The sequence below is a fragment of the Pinus tabuliformis genome, chromosome 1_2 (genome assembly GCF_031772625.1).
Source record: "Pinus tabuliformis cultivar Carrire ecotype Pingquan chromosome 1_2, CPIR1, whole genome shotgun sequence".
Taxonomy (NCBI): domain Eukaryota; kingdom Viridiplantae; phylum Streptophyta; class Pinopsida; order Pinales; family Pinaceae; genus Pinus; species Pinus tabuliformis.
In genome coordinates this window covers 103,298,724-103,323,871 of record NC_142298.1, presented here as the reverse complement: position 1 = coordinate 103,323,871, position 25,148 = coordinate 103,298,724, and the positions used below count along the sequence as shown (strand labels likewise).

General features: G+C 37.6%; 1 protein-coding gene across 1 annotated transcript in view; it reads left to right on the top strand.

The window, feature by feature from the left end:
• LOC149204701 (glutathione S-transferase U15-like) overlaps positions 1 to 24,649 on the top strand; it is a 136,497-nt gene extending 111,848 nt beyond the window's left edge. The window contains exon 3 of the mRNA XM_089393356.1: positions 24,479 to 24,649. Coding sequence (XP_089249482.1) covers positions 24,479 to 24,649 — 171 coding nt within the window. The remainder of the gene's footprint in view (positions 1 to 24,478) is intronic.
• Positions 24,650 to 25,148: the final 499 nt, after the last annotated feature.

The following is a 25,148-nucleotide window of genomic DNA, read 5'->3' as shown; positions in this document are numbered from 1 at the left end:
TAATGCAACAACCTTTGTGGCATATTACAACAAGTCTGGCTCCGATGATAGACTTTGGGAGGATAAAGGTGACACTTGTGTAAGAGTGTGTGAAATGAGTGTGAAACATGTCTATGTGGTGAGGACAACCCATTCTCATAAATATTTCCCCTTGAAGCAAAACAAACCTCCCTTTGCATGAAAAGCAATAACCCCCATGCCCAAAGATGACACATTCTATGTAAATATAAAAGCATGAACGAATCTTAAGATCGAAAAGGGGAGCTTGAGATCATCAACTTACCAATAAGTGACTAAGGAACGATTGATCACAATATCCCTAGTAGGCTCCAAAATTTAAGTGCAGGGAAAAATTTTGGAGGGTGTTGCAGCAGCTACAATAGAGCCTTCACCTTCTTGCTAGCTTCTTTTTCAACCAGTGTCTTGAATTCTATGAACTTAGAGAATATCTCATATTTCTTCCACATGAAGAAGATCCAACACTTCCGCGAGAAGTCATCAATAAAAATGACAAAATATTTGTGTCTAACAGTGGAGGTTGTTGAGAAAGGTCCATAAACATGATAGTGGATCCTTTCTAGGACTGCATGTGCTTTTTTGTCCCAATCATGGAATCTGAATTGTATGTACTTCTGCAACGTACATCCTTTGCATACATATTATTGCTTAAGTGCTCCTTTAGGGAGGCCAGTGGTTATTTGTTGTATAATATTCGAGGTACCATGATGCAAATGGCCAAGTATTTTGTGCCAAAGTTCATCGACATCGCGACCTGCACTTTCTCTGCCTTAGTGCTTAATGTAGCACAGTCTTCCACATCTAGCTTATACAGGTTCTTCAAATGAACCCCAATTTGCTTCACCTGTCCCATGGCTATGTGTCTCAGGAACGCTTTTCCTTTGATGAATATCACTTCACAACCATGGTCTTCCAAAACTGCAACAAAGATGAGATTTTTCTTTAGGCCTAGAACAAACATGACATCCTTGAGCCTAAGAGGGGAGCCTGACTCCCTCTAAAAGGTGACTGTACCAATACTAATCACATTGTACCTTTTTTCATCCCCTAGCTTAATGTGCATCTAGAGATCTTTCTCCTCCAAGTCACTAAAAAATATTTACATCTTTTCATGTGGAATTATGCACTTGAGTCCAAGTACCAGATGCTCCCCATCATTGTGTTGGACATGCGTATGATAAGGGTAAAGGCAAGATCAAACTATGAAGCCAAGGTTTAACATACTACTCCTCCTAAGGTCTTCTAGCTTGCATTTTTGTGTTGACACTTCATGGTATAGTGCCCGCATTCATGACAATGGAAGCATTTATTTTTTGACAGATCTTTCTTTCCCCCCCTTAACTGGATTCTGGTTTAGTTTGAGATTTATTCCCTTTTCCATTCTTTCCCTTTCAAACCAATCCAAAGTTTTCTTTATCCTCGTGCTTGGTTGAGGTTCCATCTCTGGTATTCCACCTTATTTCCTCCTGTACCAAATCAGACCATAAGTGTTCCCAATTCGATAGTTTCTCCCTTCCATTCACTAAATCTTGATAGTTATGCCAGCTCTTGGGAAGGCCCAAAAGGGCTAGGCTTACCAAGTCATCCTCTGAAACAATAACACCAACTATTGCAAGCTCATAACGAACTTGTGTGAACCTACTCAGATACTGCGGGATAGTGTCATTCTTCTACATCTTGATATTTCAAAGTTTATCCTTGAGCTCCAGCTTCCTGTGGTCACTACTATTCTGGAATAGATTTGTCAGTGTCTACCACATTGCATAAGTATTTTCTTTCCCATGGAGATTGGTGACAATGTGGTCTCGTACTCCCTCCAATAAGTCTCGTACTCCCTCCAATATTATTCTCCTCACCTTGGTTACATCTTTCTTCCACTGAGAAAGGTTTTCGGCATCATATTTCGCTGGTTTTGCAACATCTCCCTTGATGTATTCTAGAAATGCATTATCATTGAATACATCCTCCATGTGATCCTTCCATGCGATGAAATTAGAGTTTCATTCCAAGGCATACTCTAGCCTCAACCCATTGAAGGTCATATTCTCATCTCTGAAGAGATCCTGCTACACTGAACTGCAAATTTGAACCTCCTGAGAAACAACTTCGAAATTCCTACTCTAATGTGAATCCTGCTCTAATACCATGTAGAAATTATGGTGTATATTTTCAACTTCTCATGAAGTTTTAATCAAAATTACAAGACAAAAACCTAGTCTACTACAATATGGAAGTTAATTCCCAACTTAGAACAAAAATTTTAGACATGCAATAAGAAATAACACACATGCACACAATATCTTTCTTGGGGAAAGAAATCTGGTAAAAACCCCAATGTATGCTTGCATTAATATGATGAACATAGATGTATTACAATTTCTTTGCTCAACTAGCACAACTTGCAAGTGAATAACCTCTATCTCTACTCATTGAGAAGCTCTAACCCAGACTTAGTAAATTTATGCCTTTTCTTGAGCCCCTATTTCCTTACACAATTCCTTGAGAAATTATTCCCCTATTATTTAGGAAATTTTCCAAAATGTATTGCTCAATTCCCAAGCTTGATCATCTTATTGCATGCAACACTTGTACACTCAAGACCAGTCTACAACTGATGTTACACTGTCTTGGAATCTCCAACACAACTGGGGAACTCGAATTCTTTGCATGCACTATTTTTTGGGGGCTGATTGATCAATTAACTAGATGATCACTGAGTTTGACTGAAGTCCCACTGCACAACTGACCTTCCACGAGTTCCTCCAACAATTAGAACTAGTTTACTTGAATACAACTTGAGATAACTGACTTTGATTGATACAAATTAGCAATCACAAATGCTTAACTAAACTCTAACTCCTCTAACTCAAATTTACTCAGTAAAGTAGGTGACACAAGGCATGCCACACAAGTTAATTGCATCCAAGTTGTATGCTCATTCATTTTTTCTCAATTTAATGAAGGAAAAATCAAATTAAGAATTTATTGTTGCATTTTTCAACAATCCTTTAGGTGAATCTAATCCATGTTGTCGATGACAGTCAAGAGTTCCAGCACAATAATGTGCTGATAATAGCAACCAACAGATAGAAGTAGCATTCAAAATAAATGAAATAGTAAAAAAACACATATTAAAACAAAATTGATGGAGACCCTGAAAAGTACTCCAACTATGATACTGCTTATCCACGTTCAGCAAAAGTTCCTCCATCGCTCCTCTCATGAAGCACACCTTTGTTGTTGGCCTCCATCGCCCTAAATCCCATTAGTTTTTGTCGACCTCCATCACTCCACTTCCTGAAGAACCCATCAACAATGTAAAGACAAACCCCTAATCCTTTACCTTTATCTTTTTTTACTAGTGCCTCGTATTGAAAATTTGAAGACAAAATACGTATTTTCTCCTTAAAATTTGTCTTAAAATCCCCCACCGTGTAGCACTGCCAAATGCAACAATAGACCAGTTTTCTCTAATCATATCAGTAGATATGAAAGGGAAAAAAGAGGAATTGATGTCCAATAAATCTTGTCAACAAAAGTCGTCGTGTTCTTCTTAGTCGACTACCCCCACAAAACAAAGAGCCCAACAAATCGTTGTCTTTATATAAGATAACGTGAATGGTAAGTAAAATAACAACCTCGATATAGGCGCAAGATAGTAGTTGCCTGCAAGCTGGCGGACTTAGGGCGCACTGTCAGAGTCAATTTTGCAGTTGTTAGATAATATTGTCTTAAATTGATATGTTTGTGTCTTAATTGTTAATTTTCTTAAATAGGTTTCATCTAAAATGGCCATTGTCTTAAATATAAAGTTTTGTCTTAAAATATTTTTATCTCAAACTCTTTTTGTCTTAAATATAATTTTTTGTCTTCAAATAATTTTGTCTTAAATTGTTTTTATCTTAAATATAAAGTTTCGTCTCAAAATATTTTTGTCTTAAATATAATGTTTTGTCTTAAATTTTGTCTTAAAATATTCTTGCTTTTGTCTTTAAATATTTTTGTCTTAAATATAAAATTTTGTCTTAAAATAATGTAAAATAACTAAAATAAAAAGTAATTTTTTAAGACAAAATATTTCTTTTGTCTTAAAAAAATGTCTTAAAAGTACCCTTGATGTAGTAGTGTTATTGAGTAGTAAGGCAAAGATGATAATGAAAAGTCATTTTCCTTAAGAATTCCCATCCTCGGAGCACGTATCGTTGAAAAAGTGAAACTTATTATAGTATCCCATAAGATAGAAGTCTCCTAACTAGCCTAAGTAGTACATGTCCTATAACTTTTAAAAATAATTAAAAGAAGAAAACAAAATAGACCTAAAATCAATTCTAACATGTCTTTTAAGAATCAATTTTAACATGTCTTTTAAAGAAATTTACTAATTTTAAAGGAAAAAAAATACATTAATATTTATTTTAAAAGCATATATTTAATATTATTAATATTTTATTTTAGTATATCTAGTAGGGCACGGGTGATGATGGAGAAGAGTAGTTCTCTTCAGCATTGTCCATCGTGGGAGCACTTATAGCCCTTCTAGTATCCCGTAAGATGGAAGTCTCCTAGCTAGCCTAAGTAGTACATGTCATGTCAATTTAAAAAATAATTAAAAAGGAAAAAAACAAAACACGCCTAAATCAATTCTAACATGTCTTTTAAAGAAATTTACATGTCTTTTAAAGAAATTTACATGTCATGCATTCATATTTATTTTAAAAGCATATATTTAATATTATTAATATTTTTTTTTACTAAATCTTAAATAGATATAAGGGAAATTTTGAATAACAAAATATTATATAGGACAATGAAATTTTGGTGGAATTATTTATAATAATATTTTTTTTTACTAAATCTTAAATAGATATGAAGGAAATTTTGAATAACAAAATATTATATATATATATAGGACAATGAAATTTTGGTGGAATTTTTTTTATAAATAATGATATTAATAAAAACTAAAAAAAATTCAAACGAAAATGGTTTAATAACTACCAATATATTAAAATATCCAAAATTAAAATCCTATTAATGTGTTGATAATTATATAAATATTTGTAACAAATTATTTGAACCAATGAATATTGATTTACTAAATAGAAAACAAAGTACATATATGAAATATAACATCTTTATAAAAGTAAACTTTATATATATATATATATATGAATGTCTTTTCTAAATTTGAAATATGGTTATTATAAGGATGGAAAAAAATACTAAATAGTAGTAGTTTAGTAACATGAAAATACATTAAAATATAATGATGATTTCTTACATTTCGCAGTTAATTTATAACATCTTTATAAAATTAAACTTTACATATATAAATTTTGAATATCTCTCTAAATTTGAAACATTGTTATAATAAAGATTGGAAAAAAATGCTAAATAGTAGTAGTTTAGTAATATGAAAATACAATAAAAAATAATGATGATTTATTACATTGGCAAGATAACTTGTTACAGTTTCATGTCTAGCTTTGGAAGAAGAGAGATATACATGCATTAAAAAATATGCATATCTACAACTATAAAGTGAATATTATTAAGTTGTTTTTTTTAAATAATTTATGGAATCATATTTACATGTACTTTAATCTTTGTTTTGTAGTGATATTTTGAAAAAATATAATAAAAATATTTGTAATAAAGTAGGTGTTTGTAATAATTGGATAAAATTATTTACAATTTAATTTAATAATATTCAAAAATTGTATTTATTCATATTGGAAAATCCTTCTAATCTTCCATTTCCTTGAAGTTGAAGATTCCAAAATGCTCCCAAGTTCCTAGAACCATTTCCAACAAATTAGATACATTCAATTAACATGGGGAATAAGAATGAGTTTAAAAAATGTTCCGAGCTATTTCCATGCAACCATGACATTAATAAACCCAACATATATCCATCTCAACTTTGGATCTAGCAAGGGTCGGGAGGGATCAAATCAATCAACATGAAAATATCTATTTGAGTGAAAACATTGAAGAAGGGTTTGATAAATCTAGAGTTAACACATATCTATGTTGATTACATTTTTTTCTTTTCTTTGTTTTTTTGTTTATTTTTATATTTTTGTTTTTTTAGTAAATCCTTTTTTCGTGCTCTACTAGATTGGAAACAAGACCGACAACAAAGTTTAAAGTCTTTTATCCCAAATGTGCATATACTAACTCGATATATGCCAAAATATCTACTAAGCAAGAATTCATTATGTAACACATTATTCCATAGTACTCGTAAATTCCAAGTGAAGTAGAAAAAAAAATAAAAGCATCAAAAGGATGTGGAAATATCAACAACGCCTTGAATGGTTTGATTGACTAGAGGTGCAAGATTTGTTTTGTTGCAAAGTTGATCCTCAAAGGTAGCCAGTTCTTCATGTTCTTCCACCCCTAACGGGGTTTCTCGATCTTTGATTATCATATTGATAAGTCTGGAGTCCTCCCATAAGTGACTATTCTAGCTTGCCAAAAGATGAAGGTGAATGTCATTGCATCCCAAGTTGGCTAGAAGCCCCTACCTTATTGTATGTTCTCATAACATGATACAAAATTTTGTGCATTTTAAACTGAGTCATTTCTATTATATCGATAAATCATAAGGGTCTCTATAAGAAATTAGAATTGAATCTTCAATTTTCTTCTCACTAGAATATCTTTCCCATCATTGTAAATTTTCTCAATTTGGATAATGGAGCCAGGATTTATAAGTTCATTACATGTTATAAATTCTCCAATATTTTCATAGCTTTGAATATCTAAATTGAAGTTCAAAACAACAACAAAATCATCATAATAGTAATTCTAATATGTTTTACATACTCTACGTGTGATACTCAAATGAAATAAAAAAATGATTCCATTCCCCATTGTCATTGTTAAAAGAATGAAAAACTATCATGAGGATTTTCTAATTCTCAAGGACACTATGGGGTCAAGGGAGTGATAACTCCATTGCCACCCTACATTCTTTTTAGTAAATTGTTTATTAAATTGACATAATTTTGCACTAAACCCCACTAGTTTTCTACATGTTATTTCTAACTCAAAACCTTGTGGATTGGAGCCAATTTCCTTTGATTTTATAAGCCATGATAGTCGTGTGTTGTCTTTTTACTAGTGGTATAAAGATCTGTTTTGATAACTCCACATTTTCCGTGGACTAAATCTGCATAGATTATCTCGTCCATCTTATATAGTTCAAAAATCTTAAGAAAAAGCATACATATAGGTTGAATGTCAAATGTCAATGGTCATTACATAGAAACCCCAAATACTATTCAATGTTCTTAGGCCTTATGATGCTTCCTCATGGCATGTGTTTATTACCTTATGGAGTAGTGGGAACCTAATTTCCTTATCTCCTCAACCACCTTCTTTTACACTTGGATAAGAAACCCTTATGATTTCCATCTAGGTTGTCCACATGCTTTCCATGGGATGAATGTTAGTCATCAATGGTGAAATAGGTGCCACCCCTCTTAAACCTCTTCCAAATACCAAGAGACTTCATGGAAACATTGTACCCCAATCCAATACATTGCAAACACTTGAATATGAACAAGAAACTTCAATCTCTCACTATTGGAGAAATTCCTAGTTGTCTACAACCAATTAGGTAACTAAGTCACTACTTCCTCCAAACTTTCCCTTTGCATAAACTACACCTACTTGTCCATCATCAAACTTGAGCATCAATTTACGGCAACTCCACATACTTGTCCATCATCAAACTTGAGCACCAATTCATAACAAATGTTCTAACATTCTTAGTAGTAAAATAAATAACCACTAAATATAACATCACAACTCCATCCTTTTGAGACCAAATCATCATAATGCCAACCAAAAAGTCTCTCATGAATACCCAAAATTAATAAATGCATCCATAGTTTTTATACTACAAATGTAAAAAAAAAAAAGATACCACATATATGAGGCAAATGAACTTCCCATAAAAAAATATTTAATGATAATCGTGTGAAGAAATAAACTCCACAACCAGGGAGAGCACGCGGCAGCGGCGGAGCGGGGTGCTGGTAATTACATCCAACTGGAGATCGATTCTATGGTAAGAGATTTTGAACACAGAGCAGGTGCGTAGTCTCAGCCAATGCATGTAGACCTTCAGTCCAAGCCTTTTAAGAGTCATCCTTGACATAATTAAAACTTCACTCTCTCTCTTTCTGGGACATCTGTCGAAATAGATTTATGCATGCATATTGCCTAGCCAAGCTGTCCTTCTCGAGGCTCCCCAGAGTATTTTTCTCATCTCGAGGAGAAGGTTATCAGCGCAACCTTGTCCTGTGCGCCTATCTATAAGATCTCTGCAGACTCTTTCTTTAATACCATTTTCATTTGGTCAAGTTGATTTTGTTTTGCTGAAGAGTGTCACCCATGTCTGAGCATTCGTCTGCTCATGAATTATATTACCGTTTAGCACTCTGCCTCGGCTTGCCAGCGGCTCTCCAGGTTAGTTACTCTCTTCTATCATGATAGAATGTTGTTTGTTGGTTTTTTCTGTTATTATTGTTGATTAAAAAGAGAAAAATAGAAGCATTTTATCAGCATGGTAGCTTCGAAATCATTGAAAATCTTTCTATATGAATTCTCTTCTGAAGTGAAATATTAAATGCTGAAGCAATGAAAAAGGTTGGCCGGGTAGTATATTGTAAAGAAATTTTTTGGGTAGGACTCGTTTTTGTTTCCTAGTTTCTGGCGGAGCCTAGTAAGTCACATGTCTGAGAATCCTTTCCTAGTTGGGTCATGGAAGTCGGTCTTTAAGATTCAGAAGTACTTTATTATCTCCAAGCCTTGTTCTGATTTTCATTTTAAGCTGGGGCCATGATGGTGTGTTTGCAAGGTGTTCTGTTGTTGCTTTGTCTGTCCTGAGGAGGCCTCGTAAAACTTCAGTCATAGTAGGCTTCCTAAGCTGCTCCAAATCCAGGAACCTCTGGTCGAATCCTACCGGACTCTTTCTGTTTTTTCTGGACCAGATAACTCTATCGGTACCAGAATTTGACCAAAGACAACCTCTACCTTTCCACCATCAGTCCTCGTCATTCTCAGGAACAGTCCAGTTGGTACTCCATATCTGGAAATTTATTTCTCCTTGGGACGAGACATGATATTTTGAATTAAGACAAGCCGCCATATTTCAAAATTCCTCCCTGCCGGACATAATTCTGACCATGATGCGGTCATCATTCTTAATATAGAGGGACAGATGGCCTTTTAATACCCTCCTTCTGGTGGTTTCCGAAATCCCGAGGCACCTTTTGAAGTACCGAGGTCTGTCGTGTTTTTTCTCCAATATTCCTTCTCTGGGGATTATATTCAGAAATCTGTTGTACCTCCTGATGGTATAGTCTAACTCATATCCTTTTTGGATATTCATGGTACACTGAAGGTAAGAATTAGGTGGCTCATTTAGTATGGATTCATTATCTGATACAACTGCTATGGAGGAAATGATTCAAGCGGCCATCAAAGCAGAGTCCACCCATGATAATGCCAGGCTGTCAAACAACTGGCAGTCCACTCTGGAGGACATGTTTGTCCGCCCCTCGGCCCCACAGGGGGGAGTGAATAGTCTTGAAAGACAAACGGGTAGGCCTGAGCGTATAGTAAGTCAAAGTGAAAGATACCACATAGGAAAGGCATGGAATGATGGTTTTTCTCAGAAAAACCAGAAACCTGTTAAGACGACTCCACCTCCAACAGCTATCAAAATAGATAATATCCACCTGGTTGAACGCATTGAAAGCCTACAGGGAAACGCTTTGGTCGGGCGGTGGCATTTTCCGGAAATGGACGACCAAAAGATGCGAAGATGGCTTGAATTACAGTGGAAACCGATAATAGGATATGTTCCCATTATCGCCAGATTACTAAAGGAGTGGTATTGTTTTCATTTTCTAAACTCCAGTGATCTAGAAGTCATTTTCAAGCATCAGTGGGTGTATAAGAGAAGCTTTTTGGCATTGCACAGATGGTATTTGGGATATAACCCGCTAAGAAACACCCCATCTAACAATCTGATTTGGGTTAAACTTCCAGGCTTGCCATTAGAATTATGGTCAAAAGAATCCTTGGCTGAGATTGGAAATGCTATAGGCAAATGTGTATATGTTGATCCATGGTGCCTAGGAGAGAAAGACAAACGAGTGGCGTGGGTATTAATAGATAAACCATACAGAGGAGGTTTTCCGGAATATATTGACATTCAATGGAAGGAGTTTAAAATCAAGCAAAGATTAGATTTTTGGGGGGTTCCTTTTAGATGTGTTGCATGTCATCACATAGGCCATTTAATTAAGAACTGTTCTCGGCGCATTCCCAATAATCGGAAGCACCATAATCAGTTTACAGCAAAGTGGCGGAGGGTAAAATCTCCTTATCTTGACTAGACAAGGTCTCCTTCCTCAAAAAGTCAAGCCTCATCTGAGTTGGCGGACCAGCAAAAAACACTTACTGAAGATATCCTAAGCTCTCCGTCTCCGCTTAAAATCCCCATCCCGGTGGAGCCCATCTCACCGTCGATGCCCCCGCTGGAACCCGCCTCTGATTATGAAGCCCCTATCAAACAATTATCTCTTCCTTTACCCCCTCTGGAGCCGACATCTGATCACGAGATCCCCAACCCTCCCTCGATTCCTCACCCTTACGAAAAAATCAGAAAAGAGATCCATATCATTAAATCATCATCTCCATCCCCTAATAAGAATTTTTCAACGCCCGGGAAAGGGAAGGAAATTATGATTTCAGCCACCCCTGCAAATTCTCCATCTTCCTCGCCCACAAACTCTATAGGCAGCGACTTGGACTTTCTACTGAGCAAGAAATCGTTGGAACTCAGGGCTCTCACCATTCATAAACCAGGAACTCAAAAATCTCCTCAAATAAGTCCTAAATCTGCCTGTAATAGGGGCAGTCGGCACTTTAGGGGAAGAGGTGATGGGGTGGGAAGGGGAGTTTGCAATTTATCCCTTATAGATGTTCTGATCATAGATATGACAGAAGACAGGCCTCTTAGAGCAAGCATGGCCGAGAAACTTCCAAAATGAATTTTATCTTATCAATGAACATAAGGGGTCTGGGAGCAGACCAAAAAAATTTGGCGTTAAAAAATCTCTTTATCTCAGCAAACCCCAAGATTATCCTAATTCAGGAAACAATGCACGCTTCCTCTGTGGCAATCGCCTATTTCAGGAAGATGTTCCCTTCCTGGTACATATCTGTTGTTGAAGCAAAAGGTCTCTCGGGTGGTTTAGCGGTCCTTTGGGACCCGGCATGGATCAAAGCAAAAACTTATAGTTGTCTGGCTCGAATTCTAATCTCGGCTCATATGAGAGGACAAAAAGCGCCTATAAACATTTTGAATATATATGCTCCCTACAGGAATAGATTGCCTTTTTGGGACAAACTATTTGCCTCTGAAATTTTTGATGTTGAATATTTACTGATTGCAGGGGACTTAAATGTCACTCTAAACATGGATGAGATCTGGGGCATCAACAGGAAAAGGGATCCTCTGGCTGCGAGAATTAAAAACGAGCTACTGAAAAGAAATTTTGTGGATATCCTCCCTCCCCAAATGCATCCGACGTGGGAAAATGGAAGAATTGAAAAGGCCTATATAGCAAAGAGACTTGATAGGTTTATTCTTCATGCCAGCTTAATTGATGAGATGGGTATGCCTTTCTCAACGATTGAGAAGGTTTTCATTTCAGACCATAGACCGATTGTGCTTGGATGGAAGGCTAGTGGTTACAGGAAAGGATATTCCTTCAAATTTAACAGAACTTATCTGGAGGATCCTGAGTTTAATGAACTCATTAAAAATGCCTGGAGCGAGATGTTATCATCCAATCCCTGCTCGTTCTTAATGACGTTCAGAGATAAAATGGAACATATCCGAAGAGTGGTAAAAGAGTGGCAATACAACAAAAGACAATCTAACAAAAGCGAACTTCGGAAAATCCAGTCGGAATTGGATCAAGCAGCGGAAGCTATGGCTGCTCATCAACTATCTTTTCAGATGAGGATTCACATAAAGAAATTACAAAAGAAGAAAACAAAGTTATTAGAGCAAGAGGAACTGTTCTGGAGGCTGAAGAGCAGAGCGCTGTGGCTAAGAGAAGGCGACAGAAATACAATTTTTTTTCATAAATTCGCAAACTCTAGGCGGGAAAAGAACTCTATTTGGAAAATAAGTGATGGAAAAGGTGGTTTTCTCCATTCTCAACAGGAAATTTCAAAGGAGGCAGTGAGATTTTTTGAGAGGCAGTATAAGAGATCTGAAGACAGCAGTATCCAGGATATTCTTTGGGGTATTGAAGTGTTTCCACAGATGTTTGATGAGGCCACAAATGATCAAATTTTTCAGCCGGTATCCGAGGAGGAATTGCTAAAATCAATGAAATCTTTTAAAAGGGACAAGTGCCCCGGCCCGGATGGTTGGTCAATAGAGTTCTTCATTCACTTTTTTGATCTAATCAAAATTGACCTGTTAAAGATGGTAGAAGCAACGAGGATGTCGGGCAGCATCAACCAAAAGACATCCTCCACTAATATTGCTCTCATTCCAAAAAAAGGGAATGCAAAGTCTTTCATGGACTTCCGTCCGATCTCACTATGTAATATATCTTACAAAATCATATCAAAAATAATTGCTGAAAGAATCAAAGGAATCCTATCGTCATCCATAACAATGGACCAGCATGCTTTCCTACAGGGAAGAAATATACTAGATGCGGTGGCAACAACTCAAGAAGGTCTTTTTGCTATCCATGCAAAAAAGAGTGACGCAGTCATTCTCAAGATTGACCTTCGTAAAGCATATGATTGTTTGGAATGGGGATTCATTAGATGCCTGCTTGCGAAGATTGGGTTGAGGGTCGGCATGATAAACTGGATCATGGCATGCGTGGAAAAGGTGAATTATGCGGTTATCATAAATGGGCTTCCATCGTCTTTCTTCCTTGCATCCAGAGGTCTTCGCCAAGGCTACCCTTTATCCCCGCTTCTATTTATATTAGCTATGAATTCTCTCAGTTTACATATAAATAAGGTTGTTCAGGAAAATAGGTGTCGTCCGTTGAAAATTTGCAGAAATATTGTGATCTCCCATAATCTGTTTGTGGATGATATCATTTTGTTTGGGATTTTATGCAGAATCACATGGCTTTCATACTATGAAATTCTCAAAAATTTCCAGAGGGAAATCGGGATGCAGATTAACTATTCGAAGTCTATTATTTATCATAATGATATAAATCAGGAAGATATAGACTGGTTAGTTGCTCTTTTCGGTATTGGGACTCTATCCATCAGTGGGGGAATTAAATATCTGGGATTTTTACTGAAAGCAAATTCTTACTCAATAGCGGACTGGCAATGGATTCGAGAGAGATACTACAAGAAAATATCAGCATGGGAGTACCGAACTCTCTCCTTGGCAGGTAGAGTAATCTTGGCACAGTCATTTTTAAACCAGCTGGCTGTACACTGGGCTCATTTGTACTTCCTCCCCTCAAGCATAATTAAAACAATGAATAAGCTCACTGCTAATTTTATCTGGGGGGGACAGGCTGGAAAAAGTAAATATCACCTCTCGAAACTGTCACATATTACTTTGCCGAAGGATATGGGGGGATGGGGTCTTTTGGATATGTGATCTTTTGGAAAGTGTTGGAAATAATATTGAGAGGGGGGGTGAATCAATATTATCAAATTCTTTTCAATATATCTTTCAGATTTATACTTTATTATATTCTTCAGATATTGATCATTAATTTTTATGTCAGTACCAAATAATAATGAGCAAGAACAAGAAAAACAGATAGTCACACCAAGGAACACCAGATATAAGGTGGAAACCCAATGTGGGTGAAAACCACCTGCTGCAATATGTCTCTATCTTCTTTCAATTAGAAACTTCTTTTACAATGATTTTGTATTGGTGCAATCCTTTACCAGTACGCAGGCTACAACCTGCTGAGAGCTACAACCCTCTCTCATTTTCCAGTCTCTCTTGGAAGGGAGCTACAACCCCCTTAGCTCTTGTATTAGCTGATCTACTAGTACGTAGGTGCTGACCTACTTCTTTTCTTCCAAGGACCACTTTTCATAAATTTTCAAACTGGATCCATAAACATCAAATAATCATCAAGTACATGTGAATCAACCAATCTCCTTTTACAATCACCCAATGAATCAACCAATAACTTCTCAGAATGTAGTAACCAGAAAAGCAATACCAGTAACCTAAACCCAGAACTCTGCAGTAATAGATAAAAGGTAGCCAATAAATATTTTAAGACAAGTTTGTAACTTCACCAATAGAAACCTGCGGATATCCATAGTTTTTCTGTGTCTGGACTGCGCAGCTCTGCACCTGCACTATCTACCCGACACCGTACCTCCGCACCTGCGCCTTCTGCTGCGCTGCGGACCCCCGCACCTGTGCCTTCTGCTGTGTTGCGGACCCCTGCACCTGCGCCTTCTGCTGGGTTGCAAACCCCCGCACCTGTGCCTTCTGCTGCGCTGCGCACCCCCGCACCTGCGCCTCCTGCTAGGTTGCAGACCCCCAGTAGAGCCAAATTAACAGTCCTCCAATGTGCCATAGACAATCAGATCCACAGATCTGATCATGCGCCAAAGAGATCACGACCTATCAATATATCTGCCTTACAATTTATAGATTTTACCTTGATTTAGATCTAGCTTTTCAAACCGATCACCCAACATTTCAGATCTTAAGATATTCAAATTTCACAAGTGTCTAGCCAAATGATCTCCTTTCCTTTTTATAGGTAGGCTCTTACTCAAGCCATGGAACAAAACCATCGAAAACCAATACAAGGGATCCAAAACTAGGGGTTCAATAATTTAGATCCTATACCACGGACCAAAACCATAGGATCATGTACGTCGGATTAAATACCATGGACCAAACATAAAAAATTCCCACATGTGCGCGCTTCTCTGCATTGAAGTGAGTGAACTGGGGGTCCGCACCTTCTGTTCGGATAACCTGCGGACATGACCGCACTTTGTGAACGGCGTGCCTACGGGCCCGCACCTTTTGAACGGTGTACCTGTGAACCCCTTATTTTCCATCATTTTGAGAGTCGGAATAGAGATTTGCCACTTGAGTGAATTTCCATCAAGTACAACACATGTGCCATAGTGCCAAACCTGAATCATAATGCCAAAAATCTCCCCCTTTGGACTTGATGGCAACCCCAAGATCGTTAAAGTCATTCTCCCCCTTTGTCATCAAGGGCAAAGGTTCATGCCCCCCTGAGGATATGTTGAAAAACTCTACTCTACTGAGCTAATCATTCTCCCCCTGACTGTAGGCCAGATCTGCAAAAGAATTTTCTTCAAGAAGAACCATAATCCACCATACACCATAAATGATCTTGAGAAAAGAGATATAAGACATAGAGACAAAACATTAGCAACAATATTCAGATCAGCATCCATGTTCTCCTTCTGAACTTTCTCCTCCAAGACTTTCTACAATAATGCCAACAATGTATGATTAGAAGAATATATGCTCCCCCTGAACCTGTGCCAGACCAATCCATAAACCAGCGAATGTACGCGTATACCCCATATGAAACTCCCGTACAACCAACAATCTCTGAAACAGATAAGATTCAACAACAAGATGATGCATCAACTACCCCCAGCTTTTTCCTGAGGTATTCAAAGGTCTCCCTGGGCAGTGGTTTGGTGAGTATATCAGCAACTTGTTCCTTAGAAGGAACATACGCCAATTTGATCTTTTGCTCCAAAACTTGTTCCCGGAGAAAGTGATACTTGATCAGTATGTGCTTGGTCTTTGAATGCATGACTGGGTTCTTTGAAATGTTAATTGCACTTGTATTATCACATAAGATGGAGATAGGTGGTGTACAAGTGATTTGAAGATCCTACAAGGTCTGCATCATCCAAAGGAGTTGAGTGCAGCAAGATGCAGCAGCCACATATTCCGCTTCAGCTGTAGATAGAGCAATCGAACTTTGTTTCTTGCCGAACCAAGATACTAATCTGGAACCCATAAAGAATGCACCACCACTTGTGCTCTTCTTGTCATCCATGCTTTCGGCCCAATCTGCATCTGTATGAGCATGAAGTGTGAGATCTGTATCTCTAGGTTACCATAAGCCATAGTTTTGAGTTCCTTGAAGGTACTTGAAGATTCTCTTAACTGCCTGAAGATGAGTTTCCTTAGGATTTGCTTGAAATCTTCCAACTATTCCCACTGCATGCATGATGTCTGGTCGGGTATCTGTCAAATAAAGCAGACTTCCAATCATGGATCTATAGGTTGGTTGATGCACTGCTGCTGATTCATCATTTGCACTGAGGCTGCATCCTCTAACCATAGGGGTACATATTGGTTTTCAATCTTCCATGCCATACTTCTTCAAAATCTGTTTGAGGTACTTGGTTTGAGACAAAAAGATACCACCTTCATTCTGTTGGATTTGCAATCCAAAAAAATATGTCAGTTCTCCAAGAAAAGACATTTCGAATTCTTTCTGCATCACCAAGGCAAAGCTTTGACTCATAGCTTCATCATTGCTGCCAAAGATAATATCATCTACATACACAACAAGTATTAGCAATTTGTCATTTTCAATTTTTATATAAAGATTGCTATCTGCTGATCCTTTTGAAAAACCTTGTTGATGAAGATATTTGTCCAAACGGTAGTACCAAGCCCTTGGAGCCTGTTTAAGACCATAAAGAGCCTTATTTAGTCTACATACAAGATTTGGATCATTCCCAAGAATGAAACCATCTGGTTGCTCAATGTACACTTCTTCTTCTAAGTCTCCATTCAGAAAGGCTAATTTTACGTCCATTTGAAATACTTTGAACTTCTGACAGCTTGAGAGAGCAAGGAACATTTGGATGGCCTCAAGTCTAGCAACTGGAGCAAAAGTTTCTTCAAAGTCTATTCCTTCTTATTGAGCATACCCTTTACAAACAAGTCTGGCCTTGTTTCTAATCACTTCCCCATTTTCATTCAACTTATTTTTGAAGATCCATTTTTTCCCTATGACATTCTTATCTTTTGGTTTAGGAACCAACTCCCAAGTGTTGTTCTTTTCGATCTGCTCAAGTTCTTCATCCATTGCCTTGACCCAGCATTCATCTTTGCATGCCTCTCTTACATTTTGTGGTTCAGTGGTGGAGAGTAATGCCAAATAGCTTGAAGCTTCTGAAATTGTTCTTCTTGTTTGTACGCCTGCCTCCTTTTTCCCCAAAATTTGAGATTCTGGATGATTCTTTTGAACATACCTGGATGGAGTCTTCTCTTCTATCCTTATCTGTTCCTCTGATGCCTTTTGAGGTTCTTCTTCATCATCAGTCTGATTTGAAGGATGGTCTTCATTCTCTTCGATATTTTCATAATTTACTTGCCTAGGAATGTTTCCTTCTTCATCAACCACTACATCAATGCTGTCAACTGTTCTTCCAAGTCTTTTGTTGTAACACTTATATGCTTTGCTGTGAGGAGAATAACCAAGGAGAATGTCTTCATCTACTCTAGGTTCAAACTTGCCAAGATGTTCATCATTATTCTTAATATAGCATTTGCTTCCAAAGATTTTGAAATGTTTCACCGAAGGAGTCTCACCATACCAGAGCTCATGAGGACTTTGAGTGCTGTTCACCCGGACATTTGTTTTGTTGAGAATAACAACTGCAGCAAATGCAGCTTCACCCCAGAAAGTTGCGGGAGTTCTAGACTCATCAATCATAGCACGAGCCATTTGTTGAACCATTCTGATCATCCTTTCCACTACTCCATTTTGCTGAGGAGTCCTAGCTGTAGAGAGTTCCCTTCTTATTCCATGTTCTTCACAAAAATTGAAAAATTCATTTGAGGTAAACTCCCCACCTCTATCAAACCTGAGGCACTTAATTTTGTGCTCTGATTCCTTTTCAACCAAGGCTTTGAAAGATTTGAATTTTTCGAAGGCTTCGTCTTTGTGCTTCATAAGTCCTATCCAAACCATCCTGGAGAAGTCGTCAATGAATAATATAAAGTATTCTTCTCCTCGAGGTGGCCTTTTTCTAGATGGGCCACATACATCAGTATGGACTAGTTCAAGAGGCCTGCTAGCTGATCCTTCCTTCTCAGGGAAGTTATTTCTGGTTTGCTTACCAAACTGACATGATTTGCATATTGTATTGTCTGGAAGACCACAAACTGCCTGGTATTTGCATGCTTTCCTTATCTATGAAAAACTTAGATGCCCCAACCTCCGGTGCCATAACCAATGTTCATCATTCTTGCTCAAATAGGATTGTTGTTGTCTTTCTTCAAATATGTATAAATTATTTGGAGTCCTTATGCCTTTGATCACTGTTTTTCCTGTATCAAGATCACGAACACTACATCCATTTGATCAAAATATTACCTCAGTTCCTTGATCGCACATCTGACTAACACTTAATAGATTATGCTTCAAGCCATCAACATACAAAAAATTTCCAGCCTTGACTTTTTCTTTCAACTGAACAGTGCCTTTGAAGAAATTCCTGTGATTATCAAATCTATCAACCAGCCAATTGTAGTTTCTACTGACACCCATTCTTGAGAAAGATTTTACCTGTGGCTGGTTGAGGCTTCTGTTTGTCCTTAAGGTAGATTTCCCCTAATTTTCTTGATAGTCTTTGTTCATTCTTGAGGTAACCTATCCCTGATTTACCTGATGATTTCTGTTAGGCCTTTGCTCGCTCCTCCTTGCTGCATCAAGATAACTTTTGGAGGTGGATGCTTGAGATGCTTCTCCATTATATCCCAGACCTGTCTTGATTAGTGGAGAACGCTGCACATTGATAATCTCATCCAGAGTTTCAGATCCTTTAACAAATTTAAGATTAAGAGCTTTTGTTTTCTCAATCTCTTTTCTAAGACCAGCAATTTCACATTCCAATTTTTCATGATGTTTTTCCCTTTTATCCAGTTGACATTGCAAAGAATCAATAATCACATTTTTCTCTTCTAAGCAAATTTTGAGTTTAGAAATCTCTTCATAAAGACCTTCTTCATCTATAGCATCCATGTAATCATCATCTTCAAAATCCATTAAAAGTTTATAATTATTACCTCGTTCATCTTCGTCACTATTTGAAAGTCCATCACGATCTTCATGAGTGTAATAGCTTTTCTTATTTGCATTCTGTTTCTTGTTCCATCTAACAGGTTCCTTCCCCTTGTCAATCTTATCCTTATGAGGACATTTGGAAACATAGTGACCGACTCTTCCATAGGCAAAGCATTTGAAAGGTAACTTACCTCGGAATTGTCCAACACCCCGTTGAAGGTTTTTGACAAAATTTGATTCTTCTTCTTCTTCTGACACATATCCTGACTCGTAGTAATCTCCTTTGCCTGAAGCCTTGAAGGTAGCTTCTCTCCGGTCTGATGGTCCTCATTTCCTCATTTCATAAGCAGTCAAAATTCCGTGCAGCTGTGACATGGTAAGGTTTTGTAGATTCTCTTTCTCTTCTATTGTAGAAACTTTAGATTCAAACCTAGGGGACAAAGATCTTAGAACATTTTCAACCACAACAGCCTCTTTTATTTCTTCACCCAAATTTTTCATACAATTAACAATCTCATCTAGACGAAGGAAATAGTTAGCCACACTTCATCATTGTGTATTCTGAGATTTTCATACTGAATTCTGAGGATTTGAAGTTTTGCTCATTTTACCTGTTCATCTCCTTCATAGCTCAGAACAATCTTGTCCCATATTTCTTTTGCGGATTTATACTGCATAACCTTCACGAATTCTGATTGAGATAGACATCCTAATAGAGTATTGACAGCCTTTGCATTTGTTTCATATTTCTTCTTCTCAGCCGGATCTGTAGGAGTTGCTGATGGAAAAGTGTACCCTATATCTATGATGTCCCAGACTTCAGTACCAAGAGATTCAAGATAGGCAGTAACTCTTACCTTCCAATATACAAAGTTTGTCGCGTCAAAAATTGGTGGCTTGATAGATGCTTCTCTCTCGTAGTTGCTCATGATGATGGATCTTCCTTCAAGTGAAAGCTTCTTCAGAAGGACCTGCTCTGAAACCAATTGTTGGAAATAACACAGGGGGGGGGGGTGAATCAGTATTATCAAATTCTTTTCAATATATCTTCCAGATTTATACTTTAATATATTCTTCAGATATTGATCATTAATTTTTATGTCAGTACCAAATAATAATGAGCAAGAACAATAAAAACAGATAGTCACACCAAGGAACACCAGATATAAGGTGGAAACCCAATGTGGGTGAAAACCACCCGCTGCAATATGTCTCTATCTTCTTTCAATTAGAAACTTCTTTTACAATGATTTTGTACTAGTGCAGTCCTTTACCAGTACGCAGGTTGCAATCTGTTGAGAGCTACAACCCTCTCTCATTTTCCAGTCTCTCCTGGATGGGAGCTACAACCCCCTTAGCTCTTGTACTAGCTGATCTACTAGTACGTAGGTTCTAACCTAATTCTTTTCTTCCAAAGACCACTTTTCATAAATTTTCAAACTGGATCCATAAACATCAAATAATCATCAAGTACACGTGAATCAACCAATCTCATTTTACAATCACCCAATCAATCAACCAATAACTTCTTAGAATGTAGTAACCAGAAAAGCAATACCAGTAACCTAAACCCAGAACTCTGCAGCAATAGATAAAAGGCAGCCAATAAATATTTTAAGAAAAGTCCTCAACTTCACCAATAGAAACCTGTGGATATCCATAGTTTTTCTGTGTCTGGACTGCGCAGCTCCGCACTTGCACTGTCTGCCCGACAGCGTACCTCCGCACATGTGCCTTCTCCTGCTCTACATACCTCCGCACCTGCGCCTTCTGCTGCGCTGCGGACCCCCGCACCTACGCCTTCTGCTGGGCTGCGGACTCCCGCACCTGCGCCTTCTGCTGGGCTGCGGACCCCCTCACCTGCGCCTTCTGCTGCGCTGCAGACCCCCGCACCTACGCCTTATGTTGGGCTGCGAACCCCCGAATAGAGCCAAATTAACAGTCCTCCAATGTGCCACAGACAGTCAGATCCACAGATCTGATCATGCGCCAGAGAGATCACGACCTATCAATAGATCCACCTTACAATTTATAGATTTTACCTTGATTTAGATCTAGCTTTTCAAACCGATCACCCAACATTTCAGATCTTAAGATATTCAAATTTCACAAGTGTCTAGCCAAATGATCTCCTTTCCTTTTTATAGTCAAGCCCTTACTCAAACCATGGAACAAAACCATCGAAAACCAATACAAGGGATCCAAAACCAGGGGTTCAATAATTTGTATCCTATACCACGGACCAAAACCATAGGATCATGTACGTCGGACTAAATACCATGGACCAAACATAAAAAATTCCCACGTGTGCGCGCTTCTCTGCATTGAAGTGAGTGAACTGGGGGTCTGCACCTTCTGTTCGGATAACCCGCGGACATGACTGCACTTTGTGAACGGCGTGCCTACGGGCCCGCACCTTTTCAACGGTGTACCTGCGAACCCCTTATTTTCATCGTTTTGAGAGCCTGAACAGAGATTTGCCACTTGAGTGAATTGCCATCAAGTACAACCCCTGTGCCATAGCATCCAACCTGAATCATAATGCCAACAGAAAGGCCCTCTTATGCAAAACATTGTGGAGGGGTGTTTTCGACGAAGGGCCCTGGAGCAAAGCTATTCAGATGAAGTATTTAGGCAGAAAGGATTTATCTTTCTGGTTCATAAAAGATAGGATTGGTTCATCCTATGGATCGTCAATTTGGTTAAGTCTCCGTAAAATTGAAAACTTCTTTCTGAAGAATTTGATATGGCGATTTCAATCGGGAAAAAAGATCCTTATCGGAAAAGATTCATTTCTAAGTGGCATGGAGGAGATCATTGTTCCGGAATCTTTCCTAGCTTTCCTCCATAGAAGAGGTATTTTTTTCTGGGATGGTTTAATCTCTGGATGGCAGCGTCCTATTCCACTGTGGTGCGAAGTGGATAGTCTGAAAATGTCGGCTGACATTGCAGCTCAATGGGACCTTCTCAGGATAAAGCTCAGGAACTGTGGCATTTTCCGCTCGTCGGAGCATGATTATTTAACTTGGAAAAATGCAAAGGGGATGAATTCCATTCGGGTAAAGGATGTTTATCAGAGCTTGATTAGGCGAAAACAGTCTTCTTGCAATTCTACATTCCCTCCCGTTCTCTGGAAAGTTGGATGCCCATCCAAAATGGTTTTTTTCTCATGGCTGCTATTTCACAATAAAAATCTGTCATGGGCGAACTTAAGAAAGCGGGGATGGCAGGGGCCAGGTTTCTGCCCCATCTGCAGGTCTGCAGAGGAAGATAACTATCACTTATTTTTTAACTGCATTGGTACTCAGCAACTGTGGCTATCTCTGGAGAATTACTTCGGCATTCAACATCTATCTCACGCTACTATAAAGGAAGCTTTTATTTGGTGCAGTCAGCAAAAAGAGTCGTGGAGGATAATTTTCATCACCTTTGTATGGAGCATCTGGAAATGGCGCAATAATTTCATTTTCAAAGGAAGAAGCTCCCCTTTTCTGGAAATCATTTTTAACATTATTACTCTCTATGATGCAGTCCCTTTTTTCTCCCCCAAGCAAAAGAAACAGGTTGGCATTGACCCTTCACAGGTACACTCGTCTATGCCAAGAGCGTTTTTTGATGGCGCTGAGCAAAATGGATCATGTGGTTGTGGTTTTCATATTTTAGTAGATATGGACACTCAATTTCTAATTTTTTGGAATGGGGGAAGAGGCACCAACAATATAGCCGAGGCAATGGCCCTCGCTGGCCTTTTAAACTTCTGCCTCTTTCTTAATCTTCGGGGTGTTTCTATTTACGGAGATTCAAAAATCATGGTGGAATATGTCACAGGAAAAAATACCATCTCCAGTCCTCACCTCGTTGGATGGTTAGACAGGATAAAGTTCTACTGGAATCTTCTGAAGGATGGCTCAATACATCATATCTACAGGGATAAAAATCAGCAGGCAGATGCTTTATCGAAGAAGGGTCTTCTTGAGGCTCCTGGTCTTTGGCATCTACAGGTCTTTTTTGAAAGGAAAATATGCTCCATACAGGATTTTTATCCTTATGACTTTTAGTTTCTCTCTTGCAGATCATCAGATCCTTTTAGTTTGTCTTTCTGCTTTATATGTTTCCAGGTCTGTGGTATCATGATGTGGTTTCTTGTTTTTTTGTCTCCACAGGAACATATCTCAAAGTTTTTCTCCTATGTTTTTCTTTGGATATCTTTTTGTAGCATAGTGCTTTGGCTGATCCTATTTTGGTTCCTGTTTCCAGTTTTCATCAGATTGTGGGAGAACAGTCTTGTATATTTGGCTCTGTCTCCCCATTTTTGATCATGGCCTTTTTATGCTGATCCAGATCCAGATCCTTTTGAGACATATGCTATGTATTCAATGAATGTACATGTGGCCTTTTTATATATCTTATATAAATATAATCGTGCTTTTTCGCCCTGAAAAATAAATAAAAAATAAAAATAAAAATAAAAAAATTCCTATTCATAAATAGAGTAATATATATATAAAAAATTAATTTTCCACCTGTGTGGCAAAGCTATGAGAGATTACCGAGGCAAAAGAATCAAGCTATAAAATTCTTGCCGATTCATATATCACAAATTAATTTTCCACCTGTGTGGCAAAGATATGAGATTACCGTGGCAAAAGAATCAAGCTACAAAATTCTTGCCGATTTTGCTCACTCAACCTTACCCATTCGTTTTCACAATCAGGCAATCTAATTCCAAAGATCTCATCTACCGATCAAAGAGTCATAAAACTTTCTTCAGCCATCGTACAACGTAATGAAAATCGCCCCCTCTTAATTATATTTTTATAAATTTTAATAAAACGTAATGGTTTAAAAATGAATTAAATAGAGAAATGTATATATCAGTATAATTTGTCTATGAAATAACCTGCACAATAAGTTGTACGCATTCAAAGAAATCGTGGAGGGTAAGTCAAGAACTAAGAGGGATAAGCGACCGCTTGGGAAGTGAGAGTGGGTGGATGCAGATGTCAATTAATAAATACATGATAATGTATTTATTAATGCAATGCTTTCAAAATCAATTAATAAATACGATGAGTTGCTTCATGCACAAACTGATGACTTTATTAGTTACGGAATCTATTTCAAGGAGCAAGCAAAACATTTAGTTTTGACTAAAGATACAGATAAAGCGTCCTTCACATTGATTTGAACCCTTTGGTGTTATATATTTAGATTTTTTAATATAAAATTTTAAAAAATACTAAAATCACATATATATATACAAATTAATAGCATTGGGCGGGCTATTGGGAACCATCCAAACGGCCGAGAAGGTTACCAATATAGTTTTAATCGACACACAAAAAACGCCGCTATTAAGTGCATGGGCTGACCAATTTTGTAAAGCCGACAAAGTGAAAAAAGCGTTGCCCGATCGGGCCGAGTTATTTGAATTTATGTCCGCGAGGAGAGCGAAGTTGACATCACCACCCGCTGGCAATTAGAAACGACGAAGCTGACAGATAGCTAAAATAATATATTTAGCTAGTAGGCATTGTCGTTGGTCTTGTTGTGTGTTGTGTTTCGATGTTGTGAGACAGAACGTGGGATTTATGTATCAGGTGAGTTTATACTCCTGCAGAATTGGTGGGTAATAAAGCTGCCGGGAGATTTCAGTGCAATAATATTGTTATATATGTTACTGTTCACTTTGGAGGTATGTTCGGTCAGGGGAACATTGGAGTTATGTTTGGTGTGAATTCGCATTCGTTAAAAATATGTGGGCTATCTAGCTGCCCTACAACTCTTGTGTGTTTATTTTTATGAATATATTATTAGCATAATTATATTTATTTAAATAGTGTAGTTGATATAAGCTGATATCAATTATATGCAAAATCACACCAATAATATAATTGAATTACACTAATAAATATAATTGAAATACATATATATTATATGTTAATATCAATATATATAAATAAACAATATCAATTACACTAA